Below are 22,476 nucleotides of genomic sequence, written 5' to 3'. Positions count from 1 at the left end.
TGCACAATCTTGACATTTTACAGCCTTAAAATTAAATAGAAAATGTATTAAATAAGATTTGTTTCCTACCGATGTACTCCACATTTCCGAAGTGGAAGAAAAAGTATATTTAAAAAGATCCTAATAAAAAATGTAATTAAAAAAAAGATGTATTGATTTCATGTTTCTTTTGATCCTGACAAACTCCCCAGTCACTGCAGTTGAAAATCATTTTGAATGTTAGGGAGGGGGAGCACCTGGAGTTGGAGGTCCCTGTAAGAAGGGTAAATTCCAATGAATCCCAGTAATGGAGATTATGTAAATCAGCTAACTAGTTAACTAGCTAACTGTTAGCTATGCTGTTGTTACAATGTAACTAGTCTTTACCTGTGATTGAAGTTTGTTCTGCTGCTAACATCTGAGTTGTAGTTTCTGCTTGTACAGCAGTAGGAGGATGTGTGCAGAGCAGCTGAGTGAGCACTCCCGTGTGGGCAGAGGAGCGGGGGAGGGGACATTTTCCAAGATTCAAAAATTAGAAATTAGAGAATTTGATGGGCAATTCTTTTTAGAACAGGAGAAAAATGTGACTAAAAGTTGAAAAAAAATGGAAAGGGCACTTCACTTATAGGAGGGCAACAGGGCAGGTGCTCAGGCACCCCTAGAGCCCTATCTGTGCACCTGCCTGCATCAACATTAATCACTAATTTCATTGGCACCAACACAGAAATTATTATTGTTATTGACTAGTTGATAAGTCAGTATTCTTTAGTGTAATTGTAGGGAGCTTCCCTGCAGAGGCCATTAGGGCCCTATGAAGTGAAAATAGGCTAATATGTTTCCCCCCCATGCAGTTCAGGTTTAGCATGTAAATAAATGTCAGTGTAACCTGATGTGGGGCACCCTGGGTCGGGAACAGCTGCACATACAGGGCTGGGAGGGAGGGAGGCGCCATGGAAAAGCATGGCGCCTCACTTTCCAACGGTCATTCTCAAAGTGACCTAAGCATCCAAGACAGTGGGTTCTAGCTGTCACTTCTTTAGTTGCACGTTGGCAGGTGTGACTGTTGGCTGTGTACCCAGCCTGGGTGCCAGTCAAGGACAGAGAGCTAGGGCTCTTAGGGGGGAGTGCCACTGTGGAAAGTTAGACAGACATCTTGTTCTTCTTCAAAAAGAAACCTGAGACCACCTGTCAGTTATTCTGTGTGTTTGTGCGTGCGTGTGTCCAAACACCACACCTGCCAACTGTGAGACTTGAACAAGGTTGGCAGCCGTGTGAGTCATCTTTTGTGATATCTGACGGAAGTCTAGCTACATTCTGTACTATCAAGAATCAGGATCAAGCTGCAGGAATTTGACAGACAAACAGGCAGGCAGGCAGGCAGGCAGGCAGGCAGGCAGGCTTTCGAGGATATAGTACAATGTGCCTTCTGAGAAATGGGATACACTTACCCAGATTATGTTTCTGAAATAAAGGAATCCAGAAGTACTTGATCACAAATGTCTTCAGCTGAGGAAATCTCTAATCTAGCAGAGAAAGTTGCATCCACGTTACATTGCCAGATGTATGTATATATCCGGATTTGCTCAGAATTTGTTTACATTTGATGGTAAAGAATGACAGCACTCTCTCAGAAAGCACACATGACCACACAATGACCCAGTGAGTGAAAGAAAACCGTTGATGTACAACTTGGAATCAAGGCTTCCAATTCTTCTATTTGGAAATGTAATTACAATACGATAAGACTAAACAGATGAGACTTCGGGCAAATGCTCACCAATGCAAAAACCAGCAGACAAGCATCTTGACTGTTGACATTGTTGGACAAATATCCTAGAGTGGTCTCTACTTCCCTCTTGTGTTCAATGTGTTCTTTACAGTCTCAGGACCAGTTACAGTGAAGATAAAACACATAAGTAGAAGACATGGTCAAATATAGAAAATAGTAAGGGATAACATCTTTATTTGATGAAATATAAATGTAATGCAAGGTAAAGGGGAAAACTTCTTGAAGAAAATAAGAGTACTTTGAGACGGAATGTAACCAATATTTTATTATTATTATTATTGAAACAGTTGTACCGGCTTTTCAGTTTGTTGTTGTAGATGTTGTTTTCTTTTGTTTTGTCTTTTTTTTAATAAAATAGACAAATAACAGTATTACAAATAATTAAAATTGTTACATCCTTCACAGGGTTACAGTCAATGTACATTTATACAGAAAACAAAATGTCCCAATGCAATCACAGTGGTTAGGACTGGACGGGGGGGGGGGGGGGGGGGGGTTGGTAGACCAAGGACGGAGGACAAAAGTGAAAGAATGTGAAAAAGGTACTAGAACGGTATAGAGGTATAGTAATAGTACAGTTTTAACATGGGACCAGCATAGGGAATGAGAGTTATTTTTACACACAGAGAATGACAAAAACTTAAATGTGGTCATATAGAGGGCACAACTATATTGACTTGAGGTTACAGTAGAAGCATCCTTTTGGTTTCTTTTGTTAGCAAATGGCACACACTCAGAGATGTCAGGCTCTTTCTGAGTGTATTTCTTGACAGAAGCAAAAAAATAAACAAATAAAGATTTGTTTGATTTGACAGTCTTCATTCACACATTCAGATCTTGTATAGTACATTGCCTCCCCACTTGTTATGCTAGGCCTATAAAAAGAAGTTAATTAGTGTCTGGGGCTATCCTATATGATCAAATAGCAAAGCTTCCAACACATTAATGCACAAGCTGTACCTTGATGAGAAGCTATGCTAAACAACAGATAATACATAATAAGATGAGGACAATGTATCTGTAAAGAACTGCAGATGATAGTATTTGGAAGAACATATCCCTATTTATTGAAGTGGGGAGTGTCTCTTTTCCCCAGAAAAGCAGAGTTTGTTGGTTGGGTAGCAGTAGTATAACATTTTAATAAGACTGTTGTCTCATTGAGTTGTCTCCTAATTAGTACCTTATTTATAACTATTAAATGCTATGTGAGATGCCCTATGGAATGGCTGATTGTGATTTATCCATGAAGTGCTGAGACAATGGAAGCATGCAGACACTGTAGCACTCAAGGAGCAGAGGTTGCAATATCCTGGTTTTACTTGTCTAGTATATTTTGGCTGCCTAGAACAACACTTTTCAAAAACATTTAAAACGTTTTCCTGCTGATCCCTGAACCTCAAGTTCAGTACGTTATGGACGGAGTATCAACGTGTAAACTTGTTGTGATTTGTGCTGGCACAATAGGAGGAAGACGTATACCCTACCTCTCAGTACAACAAAAACTGAAGCCTGTCCTTTTTTAAATGACCTTTCATCCATTTCTTTAAAAAGTCCCCACTTTTCTCTGAGACGATTCATAAACACGTGTTCTAGCTTTTTAAATAGTAACGGCAACAGTATATACACATGTCAATATGCTGGCAGTGTATGACCCCAGATAATGTGACAATTCACAGCTCCATACTGTCAAAGGTGATCATGGTAGCAGTATAAAAACAAAAAATAAAAACCACTTAAAAACAAACCAAATGAGCACAGTGTTCTGTGAAGTCTTTTAAATACCAGCAGGCTACTTTTCTAATAATTTCCCACCTGTGTCGCTTCAGAGGCTGCTATTTTGTGCAAGTACAGTATAGAACACCTTTCTGTATAACCTAAGGCAGCCATTTTGTATGTACCATAAAGGGGAGGACAAGTGCTTTTTCATGACAGGACCAAAATACATTGGTATTCACATGAGATCCTTTAAACATAGCAGAGGGCAAAAGGAAAGCGTAATCCAAACTTTGCACACAACACTTTTGTAATGAAAGAATTCATGGTAGCGCCCATCCTACTTCATCATTAAGGTGCACATTGAAACATTAAAAAAACTACTCACTGAGTCACTGAAGCAAAGATTGCACAGAGCAGAACTCCAAAACAGTGAAAATGGCCGACATGGTTTAGTGGCTATGGCAACCTGCGATTCCCAGAAGAGAGAGAAACAACGGAGAGCCCCTAGGCTTTAGGGGATCCTAAACAAGATTTGGTTAGCTGACATGGGCTAATTGAGTGATTGTCACTGACTGACAATATAGTGACCTCCAAAATATTGTGACAGTGACACATTTTTTGTTGTTTTGACTCTGTACTCCAACCTTTTGGATATGAAACTATACAATGACAATGAGGTTAAAGTGCAGACTGTCAGCTTACATTTGATGGTATGTTTCATTTGTTTCTAAACACTCTACATTAATGTGGATGATACAATGATTATTGATAGTCCTGAATGAATTGTGAATGATAATGAGTGAGAAAGTTAGACGCACAAATATCATACCCTCAAGACTTGCTAACCTCTTACCATTTCATATAACAAGGAAGGTTAGCATTTTTCGAAGAGAGATATATTTATGCTTCTGTAACTTTCTCACTCATCATTATTCACAATTAATTCAGGACTATCCATAATCATGGTAGCATCCTCATTAATGTAGAAGTGTTTAGAAACATATTCTATTCTTATTTACAATAAAAGTGACTCCAAAATGACAATACATTATTTACCATAAATTTCTATTGGGCACAAAATAATCTGAAACACAACCAAAACAAATAGCAAATGCTTTAATAAACATATAAGTGAATTTCTCCCAATACTTTTGGTCCCCTAAAATGTGGGGACTATGTACAAAAAGTGCTGTTATTTCTAAACGGTTCACCTGATATTGATGAAAATACCCTCAAAATAAAGTTGACAGTCTGCACTTTAACCTCATCGTTATTGTACCATTTCAAATCCAAAGTGCTGGAGTATAAAGCTAAAACAACCACAAAAATTGTAAAAATGTCCCAACAACTTTGGAACTGCTGATGCACAACCAAATTCCGAAATGTCACCTTGTGTAATCTACGTTTCTAACTCTCAACAGTAAGTTGAGACCCCGACTGAGAACCCTAGCAACCGCGGGGCCCTACGTGCAGCGCATAGTCTGCAGACAGAGATTCAGGTGCATCTGATATGTACCAGACAATGACATGCACAGTACATTACATTTATATTATGGTTCTTTTGGGCTGTTGGAAGTAGTGGGTTCAAAGGTTTAAAAAAAACATAGAAAATGTATTTTCAAGAGATTGCTACCTACAGTACCTACACTTCCAAACAGAAATATAATCGCCACAACTGTCAAAAGAGAGCATTATTCACAAGAACGCTGAGTCTGATGCTTCTAGAAGATGAGTAATTTCATTTTACATCCATAAAGTCTATGGAACTGTATTGAAGTCTGCCATTTTTCCATCCACTCCGTTCAGAGTACTGGTCATATTGTTGGAGTCGCTGATACCCTCAGAACCTCACTGTGAAAGATGAGAGTAAAGTCCTATGAAGTCTGGTCCCAACCTTCTCTTAATAGCCCTTTTAAAGGACAGTCTGTTGTTGAGTTTCAGTCTGGGGACAAGTAGAAATCATATCCAACTAATAGACTGTAAACAATATCCTACTACAAACAGAGGGAGGGGCTGCAGCTGTGCACTCAACACAGACAGGCTGCAGTTGGAGACCGGACACAGTCTGGACACAGTCGTAGGCTCAGCACTAGAGACAGACTTAACATATGAGGGGGCGGTGGTTGTGGACTGAGCACGGCTGCAAACTGACCAGACTGACCGTACAGTACAAGCTGCAGACTGTTGACTGAACTCATGGGAGGACGGTCTAGAGAAAGGGGTCTGATGGGGGTGGAGGGTCACAGTCTGACAGGGAGACCAGGCTGGGGGTCTGGTATAGTCTGGTGTCCTCCCCGTCTCGAGGTCAGACCTCCACAGAGGTGATCTGGTTCATCTGGGCCCGCATGGACTGGACACTGTTCAGCATCTTCTTCTGGTGGCCTGCTAGCGTCACCCCTACTCGGAGGATGTCCCTTTGGAGAGAGAGAAAGCAGTCAGCAACACAGCAGTCTACGACACATTTAGCAAGTCAGCGACACAGCAGTCTACAACACATTTAGCACAGTCTATGAGGCTGGATTTAGCACAGTCTAGAACACTTTTAACACAGTCTAGGTCCACTACACATCTAGGACAGTCTATGACACATTAAGATTAGTCTAAAACACATTCAACGCAGTCTAGGACACATTTAGCAGGGGGAGGGTGTCGGGGGAGGTTAACTTACTCTGTGGTCATTTGGGAGACCACATCGAAGCTGGTGAACTCCTCATTGGCAAAGTTCTCCTTGTACTGGCCCATCCTGATGGCATCCAGCCACTCATCCACGGTGCTGAAGCTGGAGAAGTCAGGCGTGCTGCGGTCTAGCAGAGGTAGGTGAACACTAGAAACAGGAGAGGAACCCAGTGAGAACCCAGACAAACCCAATGACAACCCATTGAGAACCCAAACAAATCCATTGAGAACCCAGTGAGAACCCAAAACAAAGGAGTAAAGAGAAAGAAACAGTGAATCAAAGAGCATCAGATGAAACCGTGCATGAGTCTGTCCTTTACAGCTTCCTTTCCTTAAGTCCTTTCCTTGGACTGGAGAGTCCACTAAAATGTGTGGTCGGCATTGTGGAAAGGAGATGAGGAAAGGATGGAAGCTATTTAAGATGACTGAGACACAGCCTGTGAGTGCCTTACCTTGATGACAGCGGCGTCATGGCCTTCAGACTGTTGGGGTTGCGGATCATCTTGTCCAGGTTGTTGACAATCTGGCTGAACTTGGGCCGGTTGTTGCGGTCCTTCTGCCAGCAGTCCAGCATGAGCTGGTGCAGGGCACTAGGACAGTCCATGGGCGGGGGCAACCGGTAGTCCTGCTCTATGGCATTGATCACCTACAGGGCATTGGCACAGAATGATGTGAAAATGAATAGAGGCCTTGGCCTAAATTGTTGGTCTTCCCATGTGGTTAATACAGCCTAAATAAAATGTATAATAAGACTGTCTCAGTCTCTCTCTCTCTCTGAATGTGTTTCTCTGTCTCAATCGCTACCTCCCCCCTTTTCTCTCTTTCTCCAAGTGACTGCAACAATCTGCTTTAGGACTAAACATTGTAGGTGAAACGATGATGATAATGACTCCTCCTGGATACTCACATCTTGATTACTCATGTCCCAGTAGGGCCTCTCTCCGTATGACATCACCTCCCACATGACGATGCCGTAGCTCCACCCATCACTGGAGGAGGTGAACTTCCTGTACTGAATGGCTTCCGGGGCGGTCCATCGGATAGGGATCTTCCCTCCCTGTAAAGACAGACAAGTGTTCCGTACCAATTCTCCACCCTTCAGCCAGGACTGTGCACTTGGTCACTCCCCTCATGCATTTAGAAGTATTGGATTGGTGCAAGTATGCCTGAAGGGAGTTACATTTTGGTCATTAAGCATATCATCTTCTCCAGAGTGACTTAGTCAGTTTCCACCATATTTCTTAAACCAGACCATTTCTTTTAAATCTCTAAGAAGGAGTACTTCAGTGCACACTTCAGGAGAAGGGTAGAAAACCAGACTGCAGCCCGCAAATAAAGCATAGGTTGTGGGTGGATCTCAGTAGTCTCAAGAAGTGGCGTTGTTTCGTTGTCTTCTTCTGCACTGATCTGATAGCACTGGACACGTAAAAGCAAATCCTTTGTTGAGACACTGATATTGCTTTCCTGTGTCCTATACTTGCAAATCAGTGGTGATGAAAGGGATAAGCCGAGAAGAGGAATCCACATTAGACTATTAGGATGTGTCCTGCATGTATAATCTCAAACCTGATACATTTCCATACTAGCATACCACTTAGAATGCATGCCCAATACATTGCTTCATAATAAGTGGTATTCTAGTGTGTATATTGGAACCATAGAAATATAATCTATTCCTATGATTGGAACAGAGCCATAATCACCAGGACACTGGTGTTTGTGGGGTCTAACTTGCCCAAAATACATTGCTTCATACTATACAGTATGGAAGTATGGATATTGGGACAGAGCCACACTCACCAGGGCGCTGGTGTAGGTGGGATCTGATGTGTCTTCCTCCAGAAACCGCGAGAGCCCGAAGTCAGATACCTTACACACCAGGTTGCTATTGACCAGGATGTTGCGGGCAGCCAGGTCCCGGTGCACGTAGTTCATGTCATTTAGGTACTTCATGCCCGCCGCAATGCCACGTAGCATGCCCACCAGCTGGATCACCGTGAACTGCCCGTCATTTTGCTTTAAAAAAAACACTGAAATGTTATATTGCTATGCTATGTTATGTTATATTGATATGTTAAGCTATATTAAGCTATGTTATGCAATGCTATATTATGTTGTATTCTATATTCTCTGATATGTGTTACACATTCCAAAAAATGTGGCTGGTTCTCATATTAGTTCCCCTAGCATTGTTAGCCACACAAAATTGAGCGTCTAGTTGATCCGCTCACCTGGATCTGTGAGCTCACTGGATTTAACTAAGCCCACTCTACACACCTCACACCTGGGCCAGCCCGGGAGGGACCCACCAGAACTAATCAAAAACCAAAAAGCTATTTAGTGTAGATGTGAAGGAGAGACAGCCACTGTGTTCTTGAATCCATTGGGTTCTTGATGTTGAAAATAGTTGAAAAATCTGTATGGTTACTGTGATATTTCATATGACCTACAATGCTTCACGTCTAAATATAATTTTGATTATATTATCTCTGAAATTCACTCATGAGATTAGGCAGAGATCTAGCCTTTAGGTACTCCTCTCCTAATCTAGTCGCCTTTCCATTTGTTTGCACTGATCCAAAAGACAAGACAGGTGAAAACAGGTGAAAGCCACCTGATGTATTTTAACCTGATACATGTCTGGAAGAAGGAGGAAAGTAGAAAAGGAGAGGAGGTCTCTCCAGAGTATTGAGATGCCCAACTTTGAGGCCCAATGACCTACATATCTAGGACCTTCATTTGGGCCAGTTTGCTACATTTTTCGTAAGGGAAAATCCCCACTAGGCACAGACGTCAGCTCAACGTATAGTTTTGATTTACATTTGGTTGAGTTGTTAACAAACGTGAATTCAACGTGAAATCAACCAAATACCTTACACACCAGGTTGCTATTGACCAGGATGTTGCGGGCAGCCAGGTCCCGGTGCACGTAGTTCATGTTATTTAGGTACTTCATGCCCACATGTTTTATTTGTCACATGCACTGAATAAAACAGGTGAATGAGTTATGAAAATATTTACAAAATAAATTGAAGAAATAAACATTTCACCATATCATTGGATTAGTTCAAAATGCTCTTACATTGATGACTTTTTGCAAATCCAATGACTTTTCCATGTCGATTCAACGTCATCACATCGATTTGTGGGGTTTAAATGAAGTGGAAACAATGCTGTGGAAATTGCAAACCTCAAATACACTCGGAAACTTCTCCTGTAACAAGGTAATGAAATGAAGATCTGTACTGACCCTGAGGAAGGAGTCCAGCGATCCGTTCTCCATGAACTCAGTGATGATCATGACGGGGGCGCTCTTGGTGACCACGCCCTCCAGGTGGATGATGTTGGGGTGGTCAAACTGACCCATGATGGATGCCTCAGACAGGAAGTCCCGCCTTTGGCGCTCTGTGTAGCCTGCCTTCAGTGTCTTGATGGCCACCAGGATCTCTCTCTTCCCAGGGAGACGCAGGTTCCCACTGCACACCTCCCCAAACTCTCCTGAACAATAACAGGTTCAGGTTTCAGATATACTGTCCATCAGCAAAGGACTCTGATATAGCACTTGGATAACTTATAGTGGTGTGACATGGGACTGTAACTTGGATATCTTAAATGTACTGTAAGAATATCTTACAAGATGGATTATTGGGTTTAATCAACACTGTATATCAATATAACATTTTATAGGCCAATTTCCCAGACACAGATTAAGTCTAGTCAAGGACTAAAAAGTGCCTTCAACTGAGAATCTTCATTGAGAATGCTTTTTAGTCCAGGACTAAGCTTAATCTGTGTTACTATGTATATGTTATAATGTACAGTATATAGGGTTTTCACCTTCACCGGTTGATTTTTTACCTGCGCCAATGACTTGCTCGATCTTGACACAGGAGGTGTCAATCTCTTTGGCAAACTCCCTCACTGCCTCGTTGGGGTCCTCATAAGTGAAGGGGTCGATATAGATCTTCATTCCTGGAGACACTTGGAAGGAGAAACAGAGAAAAAACAGAGGATATGCATAATATACAGCCTGGGAGTACGTATTGGCTACAGAAAACAGTAGCTGGAATCTTGCCTGGGCTTAGACCTGATACAGGTGGTTAGATACAGTAGTAACCTTTAACTTCCAGTATTCTACATCTAATGGAAATGTCACCACTGTCCCCAGGATGGTAGTGTTATTCCTTAACAAATGTTTCACTCCACTATTCAACCCATTTCCCATGGATAGAAGGTTGTCTGTAAACCATGTTACTCACTGTGGCCACTGGTGTAGTGCTGGACCTTGTCTGTGTATTCAGATTCTGTTCTCTCAGAGCTTCTTCGGTTGCAGACGATGACCAATACGACGACAGCGATGATGAAGACCACACCTGCAGCAGCTGAGCCAATGATGAGGGGGAGCTTCTCCTGAAAGCTGGACTTGTACTCCTCTGCAAATACACAACAAAACAAACCCATTCCTCCTATTAACATCTACAAGGTTGGCCTACTCTGTAATGTTGAACTTTTGGGACTATACCATATACCCGGTAAGATAATTCAAAAGTGTTTGAAAAACACTGGTCCGAATGGCATACCTTCGGTCATGGTCTGAAAGTACATCTTTCCGCTGAAGCGTCCGAATCCGGCCACGGTTCGAGCCCGTACCTGGAAGACATATATAGCTCCGGGCTTCAGGCCACGGATGACTGCTGTGTTGGTCTGACTGCGCACCACCGATGAGTTCCACTCTGCCATGCTCTGGAACACACAGACACACACACACAAAGGGTGTAAGACTGGATCTGCTCACTGTTTGAATTACAGCAGTAAAACCTGTCAACTGACTTTACCTTATCAAAGTACTGCAGCTCATAGTCCAGTATGAGGCCGTTGGGCTGGTCCGGTTGGGACCAGGAGAGAGTGATGCTGTCAGGGGTCCGGCTCACCTGGTGCATAATCGACACAGCCGATGGTGCTGTGAGTGAGTGAGTGAGTGAGTGAGTGAGTGAGTGAGTGAGTGAGTGAGAAAAGGGTTAAGGTTAGTGACATTACTACAACACTAGGAAGAAGCTTTCAAATCCCCTGGTAATCAAGAACAAGACTAATGATGCAGCAAGGAACAAAGAGCCAGGAACATCGGAGATGGTTTATTGAGTATTATTACAGTCACCCATTCACTGAAAAAACTAATAGTAATAATGTATTTGTTTTCACTCTGATGTGTGAAATATTCACTCAGCAGGCAAAGACACACACAAGGCCTTTCCTAATGAGGGCTTAATTAGGGCATGTTTATGTAACAGTGCTTTCGGTTATACCCTGTAAAAACACTGGGGCTCATGGGAACCTGAGTTTGCTCTTTTCACAGTCCCATCCCAGACAGTAATTAGGACTGACAGCTAGTGCAGTGGAGAAAAGACTACAGTGTTAAGGGCAGAGAGTAGGAAGTGTATAGCCTGACCCTAATATCAACACTACCTAACACCCAGTCCATTTGAAATTTGAACCTCAACAAATAACGCTGTAAATCATGTCTGAATACTGCATTTCAAGTGCCCTAAATGCAATTGAACTCACTCAATACTAATAAGAGTCACACATCTGTCGCTAAATTGTTCAGGCAGACATCATAAACATTGCTTACACAGACATTGTTCATTGGTACTACATGACATATAGGTTTACTTATACAGATCTTGCCTTTGCAAAATACCATCAAAATATCTAAACCTATATTAGGTGTAATATTTCCTGTGCCACTCCTTATCAGACTGAACACACTCCTGATAATATCTCTTCACTGAACTTCGCACTGGAACATAGTACTTTGAGAGGAGAGTGAATGAATTGCTGTCTCCCTTACCGGCCTGGTTGGTGGTGATGTTGACTGAGGAGAAGTGTGGTGAGTAGGGGCTCTGGTCGGAGACCCCGTTGACCGCCTGGATCTCAAAGGTGTACTGCGTGTGGGCCAGCAGGTCACTGATGTGGACGCTGGTCTCTGTCAGGCCCAGTTGGCGAGGGATGAACTGGACGTTGTCCCCGCAGCGTGAACAGCCTCCCCGGCCCCCTCCACAGCTCTTACAGATGATGTTGTAGACCACGTCCTCGCGGCCCCCGCCATCACGTGGCGCGCGCCACTCCAACCTCAGGGACGTCTCGTTCACGATCGAGATTACGCTCTGGGGCGCAGAGGGGATGGCTGTCAGAGGAGAGGGGGGAGATAAAGAAGAGTTCAGGGAGGATCAGTGATGATGAGGTTTATACTCCAGATAGTGGTCATAAGGAGCTACACGGGATTCAGCGTCTAATTCCAACCCAACCCACACCCTGTACTACAGCTCTCCAGCATCAGGGTTGTTGACCGCTGGTTAAATCTGCAATAAATTAACTCTGTGTGGTTGGAGTAGTATACAGTAGGTCACAAAACTAGTCTCCACATTTCAATATTCGGACACCATTTTTTAAAACATTTTTTTTCCCTAAACAATACAAAACATACACATGCAAACATCTACTACATCACTCCTGCCCAGATCCACTAGCACCCCCCCCCCATCTCTAGCGCATGCATCACTTCCCAACCACATGGCCTGAAAATGCATTTTGTTTCTCTCTGCAGCCCACACACTTTTAATATTTAAATAATGAATAATAAAATGTTTCCTTTGTGATAATGATGGCGGATTGATAGATTTCCAAGTTTTTAGTATATGTTTTTCAAGATGAGTGATGAGAAGAGAATGGTCCAACCCATCGTGTATGTCACTACACCCCAATATGACGTCTTAAAATATGCAGACAGACGGATTAAAAGGTTACATTGTTAATACTTCTGACAGCCAACTTTCTAGCTCCGCCCACAACTTTCGGACTTTCTAGCGTTCCCAGAAAGCATGGATTATTGAGTCACCGTTCGTTTTACACTTAAGACACGACTCTGTCATTGTGCTGCAGAATTTGTGAGTTTTGTCTCTTGTATAATAAATTCAATACATTAGTTTATACTGGATTAAGCGTACGTTTTCGTTAACTTTCCCTCCATTTTGTGCCAACATCAGTTATTTTTTAGTCTTGGTTCCAAATGTTTATATTTTTTTCTAAGAGACAGTCAGTTGGATATGCTCTCTGCAAGGTTGTATATATCATATCATATGAAGATATTTTTCTGACTCAAATAAGATAACCTCAAGGTTGCTCTGATGTCCAAAAGATTTCAAATAGAAATTTTATTCGGACACTAAATTCAAAGACTCCAAAGTATTTGCATGAGCTCTATTCAAGTCCATCAGGCTTCAGATCAACTTTTCTATAGAAGGAAGAGAGAGCGATGAAAAGAGCAGTGTGGTAGTTAACTAGTGTCCTGGTGGAATCTGAGAGACACAAAGAATGCCCCTGCATGCTCATTTCTGCCTCTTTAATTAGAGAGAGACCGCTGAGGGCCACATCTCCATTGTGGCCCTGGCTACATCCCAAATGACACCCTATTGCCTTTTTGTGTGCACTACTTTTCACCAGGGCCCATAGGGTGTCCATAGGACTCTGGTCAAAAGTAGTGCACTATAAAAGCAAAAGGGTTCCATTTGTGACCGAGACCCCATTTTCACATTCAAAACAGCTGCCCCCTTCATAATGGACAGGCTTATGCAAATCTCTCAGGATATTTTCTCTGAGGTCCTTGTCGGACTGGTGCACCAATGGAAGAGAATGGAAGGGACATTCCAACAGTTCAGTGCTGTTGGAATGAAACATAACCCTTGTTTTGCCCTTGGGCACCTAGAAGAATGCATGACTTTGGTATTTTTCTATGTGAAAATGTACGAGTGGAGCTGGAGTCTTGGTAAAAAAGTTTAAGTTGAAAAGATTTGGCTTGAGGTTAGCACTTTTGTTTGTGCTCATTGCATTATACACAACATATATCAGAATCATTCTGTCTTTGCTAGACAGGTGCTTTTCTATAGTGAATGCCACATAAGGCCTGCATTTACATTATTAGGGTTGAGCTGATGGATTCTGTTAGTAAATTCATAGACAAAATGAAAACTCAATTCAACAATTGATAATGGCCCATAATGTCCTGGGACCATTTGTCAATTAATTATTTAAAATGTGAATTTTGATACAATTCTTATATACACAAAAGCCTACTAAATAGAGTGCTGTATGATCATCTCTACTGTGTCTTTCCTTAACACTGTGTAGTACCACCCATGGAGAGTATGTGGAACTGTAAGGTCTAGAAACCTACTGGTGCAGGGTATCTGCGGGGGATCCGAGTCGCTGCGGTAGTACCCGCTGCGGCACACACAGTTGGTGGCCCCCTCGTTGGTGGTGCGACTGTTGATGGGACACTGGAGACACAGGTGGTCCCCCTGGGAAGACTTAAAGAACCCTGAGCCACACGCTGAAGATGAGAGAGCGTGAGAGAGAGGGAAAGACAGAGGGAGTTAGAGAGAGAGAGAGTTATGAATGAACTTATTATAGTAAAGTGACATAAAATGGCATACTCCAGACATTTTACAACATGACAGCTTGAGAGATAAAAGGGTACAGAGTTGATAGAAAGACAAATTCCCAGACATATAAGAATATATTGGTCTTGAAATGCAGACATAATAAGCTTTGGCATGTCCTTCTTCATATGGTTAATAAAATATAACTTCCAGGAGTCTGAGGCTTGTTGCTATTCAGGTTTTTGTCTCATGGCATTTGAAACTCTGGAAGAACAGAGTGAGGCATAGTCAAGGAGACTTCTAGTACTGTGTTGAAATAGGGTTTAAAGAGAGAGAATGGGATTGGTAGCAAATCTTATTGGGATCGTTAGCAAAATATTACCACCATAGGAGGCTACTACTCTCCATCATATATTCTCCTCCGTGATTTCCTACAATGTCTCACTGTACACTTGTAGTTTGTGTAGAACCCTTTGTTCCAAACAGCACATACTGCTAACCAATATCCTACAAAAACCATGGAGTGTGTCATCTGAAGCAGGGGTAAGTGAGGTGAAATACCAACTTTTATTTTATTTAACCTTTATTTAACTAGGCAAGTCAGTTGGCCATCCCCAGCTTCCAATTGGCTCATTCATCCCCCCTCCTCTGTAACTATTCCCCAGATTGTTGCTGTAAATCAGAATGTGTTCTCAGTCTACTTACCTGGTAAAATAAGGGTAAAATAAATGTGTAAAGGTTACTGCAGCCTCCAGCTTTGCAAGCTAATCCAATCAAGATGGTGTGAAAGTAATTAGATGCCTGGCTGGCACATCCACAACTTTCTGGATTTGTCCCAAATGGCACCTTATTCCCTATATAGTACACTACTTTTGACCAGGGCCCATAGGGATCTAGTCAAAAGTAGTGCACTATAAAATAATAGGGTGCCACTTGGGACACATACTCTGACTGTCTGACACTGGCAGAGACGTGGTAGTCTATCCCAGACCTCTCTGGGGTGCATTTATCCAGTCTGTGTCATGCCAGTGGGAACAAATATATACAGTAGTATATTTATTATACCCACTATCACCACATTATTCTCTTGTATTGAAAGAGTGTTTGCCTCTTTTAAAACATGTTTCATCTTGTTGAATTCATTTAGGTTTTGTCTCATTTCCCAAGAGGTCCAAACACTCCCTAACAAACCCACTGGGCACAGACGTTCAATTTACATTTGGTTGAGTTCTCAACTAACGTTAATTCAATATGAAATCAACAACAAAAAATCACGCTGTCATTGAATTTAGGTTTCAAATTCCTTAAGTTGATGACTTTTTCCAATCAGTTTTCCAAGTTGATTCAATGTCCTCACATTGAATTCTGTTGTTGAAATTACATGGAAACATCGTTGATTCAACCAGTTTCTGCCCAGTGGGAGGTATCTCACGTCACCCCTCTTTGAATAACTGTCCTGTCTTCCACTTCCACAATGAGAAGCTCTAGGAATCCTAGGCGGTCAAAGGACAGCCAGTGTGACGAGACAAAAGGAAGAGTCTGTTGGCAGAGGGACCCAGGGAACCCCCATGGCTAGACCCAGATAGAGAGGAGGACTGAAGGGAGAGAAAAAGGAGAGGGGATTGACAGTTCTATGACAGAGAGTCATTCAATAAAGAAAGAAAGTTGCACACTCAAATATAGTATGGACCAATGTCATCCCAGCCCCTGGATCTTGGATCCTGGATCCTACCACCATAGAAATATAATTACTAGAATGGGTTTCCCCTTTGAAGTCACTGAGGATGCATTCAAATTACAGTGGTCTCAGGTGCTTTTCCCATTCTACTCATTCTATTTCTCCCACAACACCGCCCTCCAGAGACAAATGTGTTATGAGTCATACAGTACAGTAATGAATAGCAAACTAAAGGCTCAATAACAGCCATCATTAAATCTTGTGGAGAGCTATTGACATATCTGAAATGGGTCATCTGAGGCTTGTGGTGGAACATTGATTTTGCCTGTTAGAAATGGATGAGTGTACCGTATCACCAAGCATTCACAGCTCTCTATCAAATTAGTTTCAGATACTGTAAAATATGGATAGAAGTGGAGGGGGCTCAACCAACAACTCTGAGGTGCAACCAAATTTTGTATCATCCTTGTTTCATTCACTTCTCATATCCCTCCCTGCTGCTCCCCCTATGGACATTCCCTCTGGGACATTCTAAGAATTTCACTGTACCCTGCAATTACAAATACCCTGTGCATGTGACTAATAAACAAAAACTCATCTAATATAATAAAATACAAAGAAAAGAAAAGGTGCAATGCTTGCTCACCATTAAAAACATATAATGTTATTTAAATCTGTAATCCTTAATGGTGAAACAGCCACGCCCGTTTGCGATATTGCAAAGACAAAGAAGTTAGTGCAAACACCAAACAGTTTTTCCCCTTCTGACATTATCGCATGCGCAATCGTACTGCTTTTTTTTTTACCATGCTGCGAGACGCTCCTCAACAAAAACAATAACAACGGTGGTGGGGCGGCCACTTCAGGCCATCATCAGGCCGAAATGTCAAGCTATTAATAGTTGCTTAAATAAAATCATGTGTTTTTAATGGTGAAGTACTATGAAATACAATGGTATTGTACAATAATAATAAAAGAATGTGTCTGAATGGCTCGATCAGAATTAGGGCTGTGGAGGTCATGAAATTTTGTCAGCCAATGATTGTCAAGTAAATAACTGCGGTCTCACTATAATTGACCATTAATTAACATAAACACATTTAGCATCTCCTGGCTTCCACACAGAACCTACAAGCCACCGATGTAGACCTTTGGAACATTTACATTTTAAAAGTCTAATAAAGCCATGTAATATAACCTACACCATCACAATAAATCCATCATTTATTTTAGACAGGTCTAAAGAAACATGATATGAAGAAAATGTCTATTTCAGAAGAACAGAATAGCATACTCTGAGTTGTCATTATGTTAGGCCCTAATCTGGCTATGCCATATGGCTGTGGGCTACAATAGTTCATTTAGCAGTTCTATGGCATTATATTATATTATTTTATCCAATTCCGAGGTGCATATTGAAGATATTGGAAGAACTATCCACATTTACTTTTCGTCAGCCAACAAGATGAGTAGGCCTAACGAACAGCAAAAGCACTAGCCTATGTCAATCTACTATACCCAATTATTCTGGGAGAGAAATACATATTCCACCGTCCATAGTCAGATGCAATAGATCCCAAATGAATACAACCACCAGCATCAAAAAACCTGTTTTAAACAATGTGCCTGGTGCAACAGATGAGAACGTTTAGCTTAAAATGTTGATCAACTATTGGGCTACTTCTTCACATTATAACTGCAGCAATGCACACATGGCAGTATGCTATAGGCGCGTATGTTCCAGTAGCAGGAAAACACCATTCTCAAAAGTGACCACAAATGCAATTATGCATGTAATGTTTTTATTAGAAAGGTGCATTTTTATGGTGAAATGATCTTCCCCAAATGTGAAACTCCCGCGCTGTGTATGTATGCCAGTTAGGCTCTACAGCCGTTGTAAAGCACATTAATGTGCTTCATTTTAATAAGTTACTTGGCCACTTTAATTAACATATTTTATCTAAATATTTTGGCAGCAGCATACCACTCTGCATCCCACTGCTGGCTTGCTTCTGAAGCTAAGAAGGGTTGGTCCCTGGATGGGAGACCAGATGCTGCTGGAAGTGGTGTTGGAGGGCCAGTAGGAGGCACTCTTTCCTCTGGTCTAAAAGCAATATCCCAATTCCACAGGGCAGTGATTGGGGACATTGCCCTGTGTAGGGTGCTGTCTTTTGGGTGGGACGTTAAACAGGTGTCCTGACTCTCTGTGGTCACTAAAGATCCCATGGTTCTTATTGTAAGAGTAGGGGTGTTAACTCTGGTGTCCTGGATAAATTCCCAAGCTGTCCCTCATACCATCACAGTCACCTAATCATCCCTTTCTTATAATTGGCTCATTCCTCTCCCCTGTAACTATTCCCCAGGTTGTTGCTGTAAATGAGAATGTTCTCAGTCAATTTGCCTGGTAAAATAAGGGATACATTTTAGTATTTAAAAAAAAAGGCTATATGAGGTGTGTGACTATGATTTGCAAATAAAAAAGAAACGTGCTGTTTTCCATTAAGCTGGGCATAATTCACAAATGATAGGCTAATATTATCACACTATTCTTCATTTAATCTTGTCTTTACATATACTAAATAATATATGTGTGAAATTTGTTTTGATATATAATGGACCATTATCATGCACCTGCCTCGAAACAGGGGCAGCGTAGAAAATGACATGTCTATGCACTTAAATAGCGAATGGAGGATGCTTTTCCTCCAGGTAGGATTTACTCCTGTTGTAAAGAGAAACAATGTGCTTAATATTAGGAAAGTTGAGAAATAAATATAGTAGGTCTAGCCTATAGAAAGCTGATGGGATCCTCCTCTTTTTAATAAAGGCCATCACTCGGTATTCTCACACAATTGCATTGCCTATAGAAATGTTGAGCAATGGGCTATCAAGTGTTTGATTAGATTTTCGATTACAGGGACAATAGCGTGCGGGGTACCAGGGAAGTTACCAGGGAAGTTAGTAAGTTTGGTAGGCTACTAATGACCATCAGCATCATCAGAGCTTGGAGAAGCCTAGTTACCGTGACTAAACGGCCACGTGGAATTTGACTGACGTCATGCCACGTGACCGCCGGTGGGGCGGTAATACGGTCACCTAATCAGAACCTTCCTGCTTATTGGCGCACACACACAAAACGCAGTTTCATATACGGTTGTGAATAGAGCTGTCTTTAACATCAAGCTGATTGTACTTTTATGGCTCAGCAGTTTCATGCCCTGAGTAAAGAAATAAGTAGTGTTAACTGTCCATTCAGGGAACACCTACTCCATTTTTCATATATCTATTCATCTGTGTTTGCCTTTAATATTTCAGTATTCTCCGGCGCCTGAGATACCGGTCTCAAGAGGTCATTTTCCTGCTTCCTTTGTCACCTGTAAAAAGAACCCATTTCTTTTTGTTCTTTTTGCTGTTATTGTAAAAAAATACTTGTGCTTTTTAGATCTCTTGGTCTTACTAGTGTACTGTGGTCTGTCTGTCTGTCTGTCTGTCTGTCTGTCTGTCTGTCTGTCTGTCTGTCTGTCTGTCTGTCTGTCTGTCTGTCTGTCTGTCTGTCTGTCTGTCTGTCTGTCTGTCTGTCTGTCTGTCTGTCTGTCTGTCTGTCTGTCTGTCTGTCTGTCTGTCTGTCTGTCTGTCTGTCTGTCTGTCTGTCTGTCTGTCTGTCTGTCTGTCTGTCTGTCTGTCTGTCTGTCTGTCTGTCTGTCTGTCTGTCTGTCTGTCTACTAACGGGTGAGTGATCCGTAAATGTGTGACCACGAGAACAGTGTCAAATCATATTAGACGTAGAAACAGAGGCTTTGGCATTCCCACTGAAGTAAGGTGTGGCGAGTAGCAGGGGTGGAAATCGCGGGGGGGACGGGGGGACACACGACCCCCCCATCCTGGGAAAAATATGATTTGTCCCCCCAATATATCACTGAAACATAACTATGTAATTTAAATAATACGCAATGAAAGCAATTGTGCTGATTATAGACACTTAATAGCGCGTTTTTAAGTTTCAAAAGATTGCGACTCCCCCCCACCCTTTTCCTCACAATGGTTTGATCCACTGGCAAGGTAACAGAGGGGTTGTAGCCACTGTCTGAAAGGCACTCAATGAACGTAACTGACATGAGGTTAATCCAGTCAATCGCGCACACACACTAGCTGAATATGCAGAGCTAGCGCGCAAATATTAACTATTAAGCTAGCTAGTACCTATTCCATTTATGTGGCCTCGTCAAAGATGGACTCTTTGCTATCGTCAATTTATTCTGAGATCAGCATGCAGATGATGTAAGTTAGTGCTTCAAAGTCCCTGTGATAAGGTTAGCGATAAACTGAAGTCCAAACTGAACAGAACTACACTCTTCTACCATTGTCTTACATATATTTAATGGTCTCGTTGCAAAAACTAAATTGTCGCAAGGGAACTTTTATTTATTTATTTTATTTAACCCGGGTAGCAAAGATTATAGCAAACACCACTGAAACTGAATTGGTGCTCGCTAGCTTTGCAAATTCAGCTATTGTTGGAAGCCAGCCAATATGAAACAAACTATTAAAATTACAAAAGGTTGCAGCATATGTTGTGTAAATGGTGAACTCATACAGCTGTCAACTCTTGTCATTTTAATCCGTTTCACATTTGCTAGCTACCTTTTAGATCAAAGCCCAAATAGAATGATAAAAGATGATAGAAGCCCATCTCCTACTGTAAATAACCTACACACTGTGTGTGTGTAGCCAGCCAGCCAGCCAGGTAGAAAAATGGCAGAAAATAAAAGACGGACATCAGAGTATTTTTCAGTACACCAAAACGCAAAGTAAGAACCCTAGTAGCCTAATATCTCAAAGACTAGTTGATAAAATGTTCATAAGAAAGAAATGAAATTCTAATGGAAATGTTTCACAATGATGTCATTAGGCAGAGCAGGCAACAGATGGCACACAGACAGCAGAGTTGGGGACAGATATGCAGGGACAGACTGGCAGAGACAGGGAGTCTCAGGTAAGTTTGTTGAGTCTTTGTTTGGCAACATTATGAAAGGTTCTCAATTTTTTTTACTTGTAAAATAGGAACATAATTGGAAAATGCCATGGATACCCCCACTCTCAACTTAAACTGGTGACTGAATTAAGATTTGTTAAAGGCAATGGTATTGCTGTTGTGAGTAGTTGTGTAGTTTTGGGTACCGGTAGTTAGGAGTACGGCAAACACCTTATTTCTTTGGTTCCTCAATATACATTTACCATATTACAATGTAGGCTGTGTTACAGCACTACTTTTGGTGTCCCCCTCAGGAATTGCTCGAGAAAATTTCATGTAATTGTCCCCCCCAAAGTTGATATTAGATTTTCGCCCCTGGCGAGTAGGTGTTAAAACATGGTTCCCTTCAAAACATGAGAAAATAGAGTATCAATTCGGAGTATTGAAAGCTATTTACACGGCTAAACCAACGTATGTATTATACTGTATGGTGTGTATAAAATATGACATGATCATTATGGAGGAAATACACCATCCATCCATAAAGAACCAGAGGAAGGTTCAATGAGTATGTTAGTGACTGACTCACAGTGGTGGAAAAAGTACTCAATTGTCATACTTGAGTAAAAGTAAAGACACCTTAATAAAAAATGACTCAAGTAAAAGTCACCCAGTAAAATACTACTTGAGTAAAAGTCTAAAAGTATTTGGTTTTAAATATACTTAATATACTCAAAAGTAAATGGAATTGCTAAAATTATTATTATTTATTTATTGTTATTAATGGATAGCCACCATGGGCACACTCAGACATAATTTACAAACAAATAATTTGTGTTTAGTGAGTCTGCCAGATCAGAGGCAGTAGGGATGACCAGGGATGTTCTCTTGATAAGTGTGTGAATTGGACCATTTTACTGTCAAAATTAAACAAATATTTTGGGTGTCAGGGAAAATGTATGGAGTAAAAAGCACATGATTTTCTTTGGGAATATAGTTAAGTAAAAGTAAAAATATAAATAGTAAAGTAAAGTACAGATACCTCAAAAAACGACTTAAGTAGTACTTTCAAGTATTTTTACTTAACACCACTCACTGCTGACTCATTGGAGTCCACAGCTGCCACAAAAACACTGGTTACTGTGGTGAAAGCTACAAAATACTGTCACTCTCTTTACAGGGAAACTATGCAAAATCTGTTTCTATTTGCGAGTCCCTTTGAAAGCTTTTT

The 22,476-nt window shown here is 41.4% G+C and overlaps 1 protein-coding gene across 5 annotated transcripts in view; it reads right to left on the bottom strand.

Annotated features, from left to right (window-relative positions):
* Positions 1 to 4,586: 4,586 nt before the first annotated feature.
* The window catches only part of LOC115168268 (ephrin type-B receptor 2-like), a 57,339-nt gene continuing 39,449 nt past the window's right edge, over positions 4,587 to 22,476 (bottom strand). Inside the window, exons 4-15 of one of the 5 annotated variants that reach the window (XM_029723380.1) lie at positions 14,391 to 14,546; positions 12,009 to 12,344; positions 10,996 to 11,120; positions 10,741 to 10,903; positions 10,420 to 10,593; positions 9,998 to 10,141; positions 9,411 to 9,658; positions 7,961 to 8,176; positions 7,068 to 7,217; positions 6,613 to 6,806; positions 6,153 to 6,308; positions 4,587 to 5,898 (exon numbers count right to left, since the gene is read on the bottom strand). In XM_029723380.1, the coding sequence (XP_029579240.1) occupies positions 5,790 to 5,898; positions 6,153 to 6,308; positions 6,613 to 6,806; positions 7,068 to 7,217; positions 7,961 to 8,176; positions 9,411 to 9,658; positions 9,998 to 10,141; positions 10,420 to 10,593; positions 10,741 to 10,903; positions 10,996 to 11,120; positions 12,009 to 12,344; positions 14,391 to 14,546 (2,171 nt within the window). In that variant the 3' untranslated portion in view covers positions 4,587 to 5,789. Of the gene's footprint in view, positions 5,899 to 6,152; positions 6,309 to 6,612; positions 6,807 to 7,067; positions 7,218 to 7,960; positions 8,177 to 9,123; positions 9,659 to 9,997; positions 10,142 to 10,419; positions 10,594 to 10,740; positions 10,904 to 10,995; positions 11,121 to 12,008; positions 12,345 to 14,390; positions 14,547 to 22,476 lie in introns of those variants that run through there. The other 4 variants (XM_029723382.1, XM_029723381.1, XM_029723383.1 and 1 more) reach the window with 4 other exon arrangements.

Source organism: Salmo trutta, chromosome 30 (assembly GCF_901001165.1).
Source record: "Salmo trutta chromosome 30, fSalTru1.1, whole genome shotgun sequence".
Taxonomy (NCBI): domain Eukaryota; kingdom Metazoa; phylum Chordata; class Actinopteri; order Salmoniformes; family Salmonidae; genus Salmo; species Salmo trutta.
The sequence above is the reverse complement of the archived record's forward strand: the minus strand, read 5'-3'. Positions and strand labels throughout refer to the sequence as shown.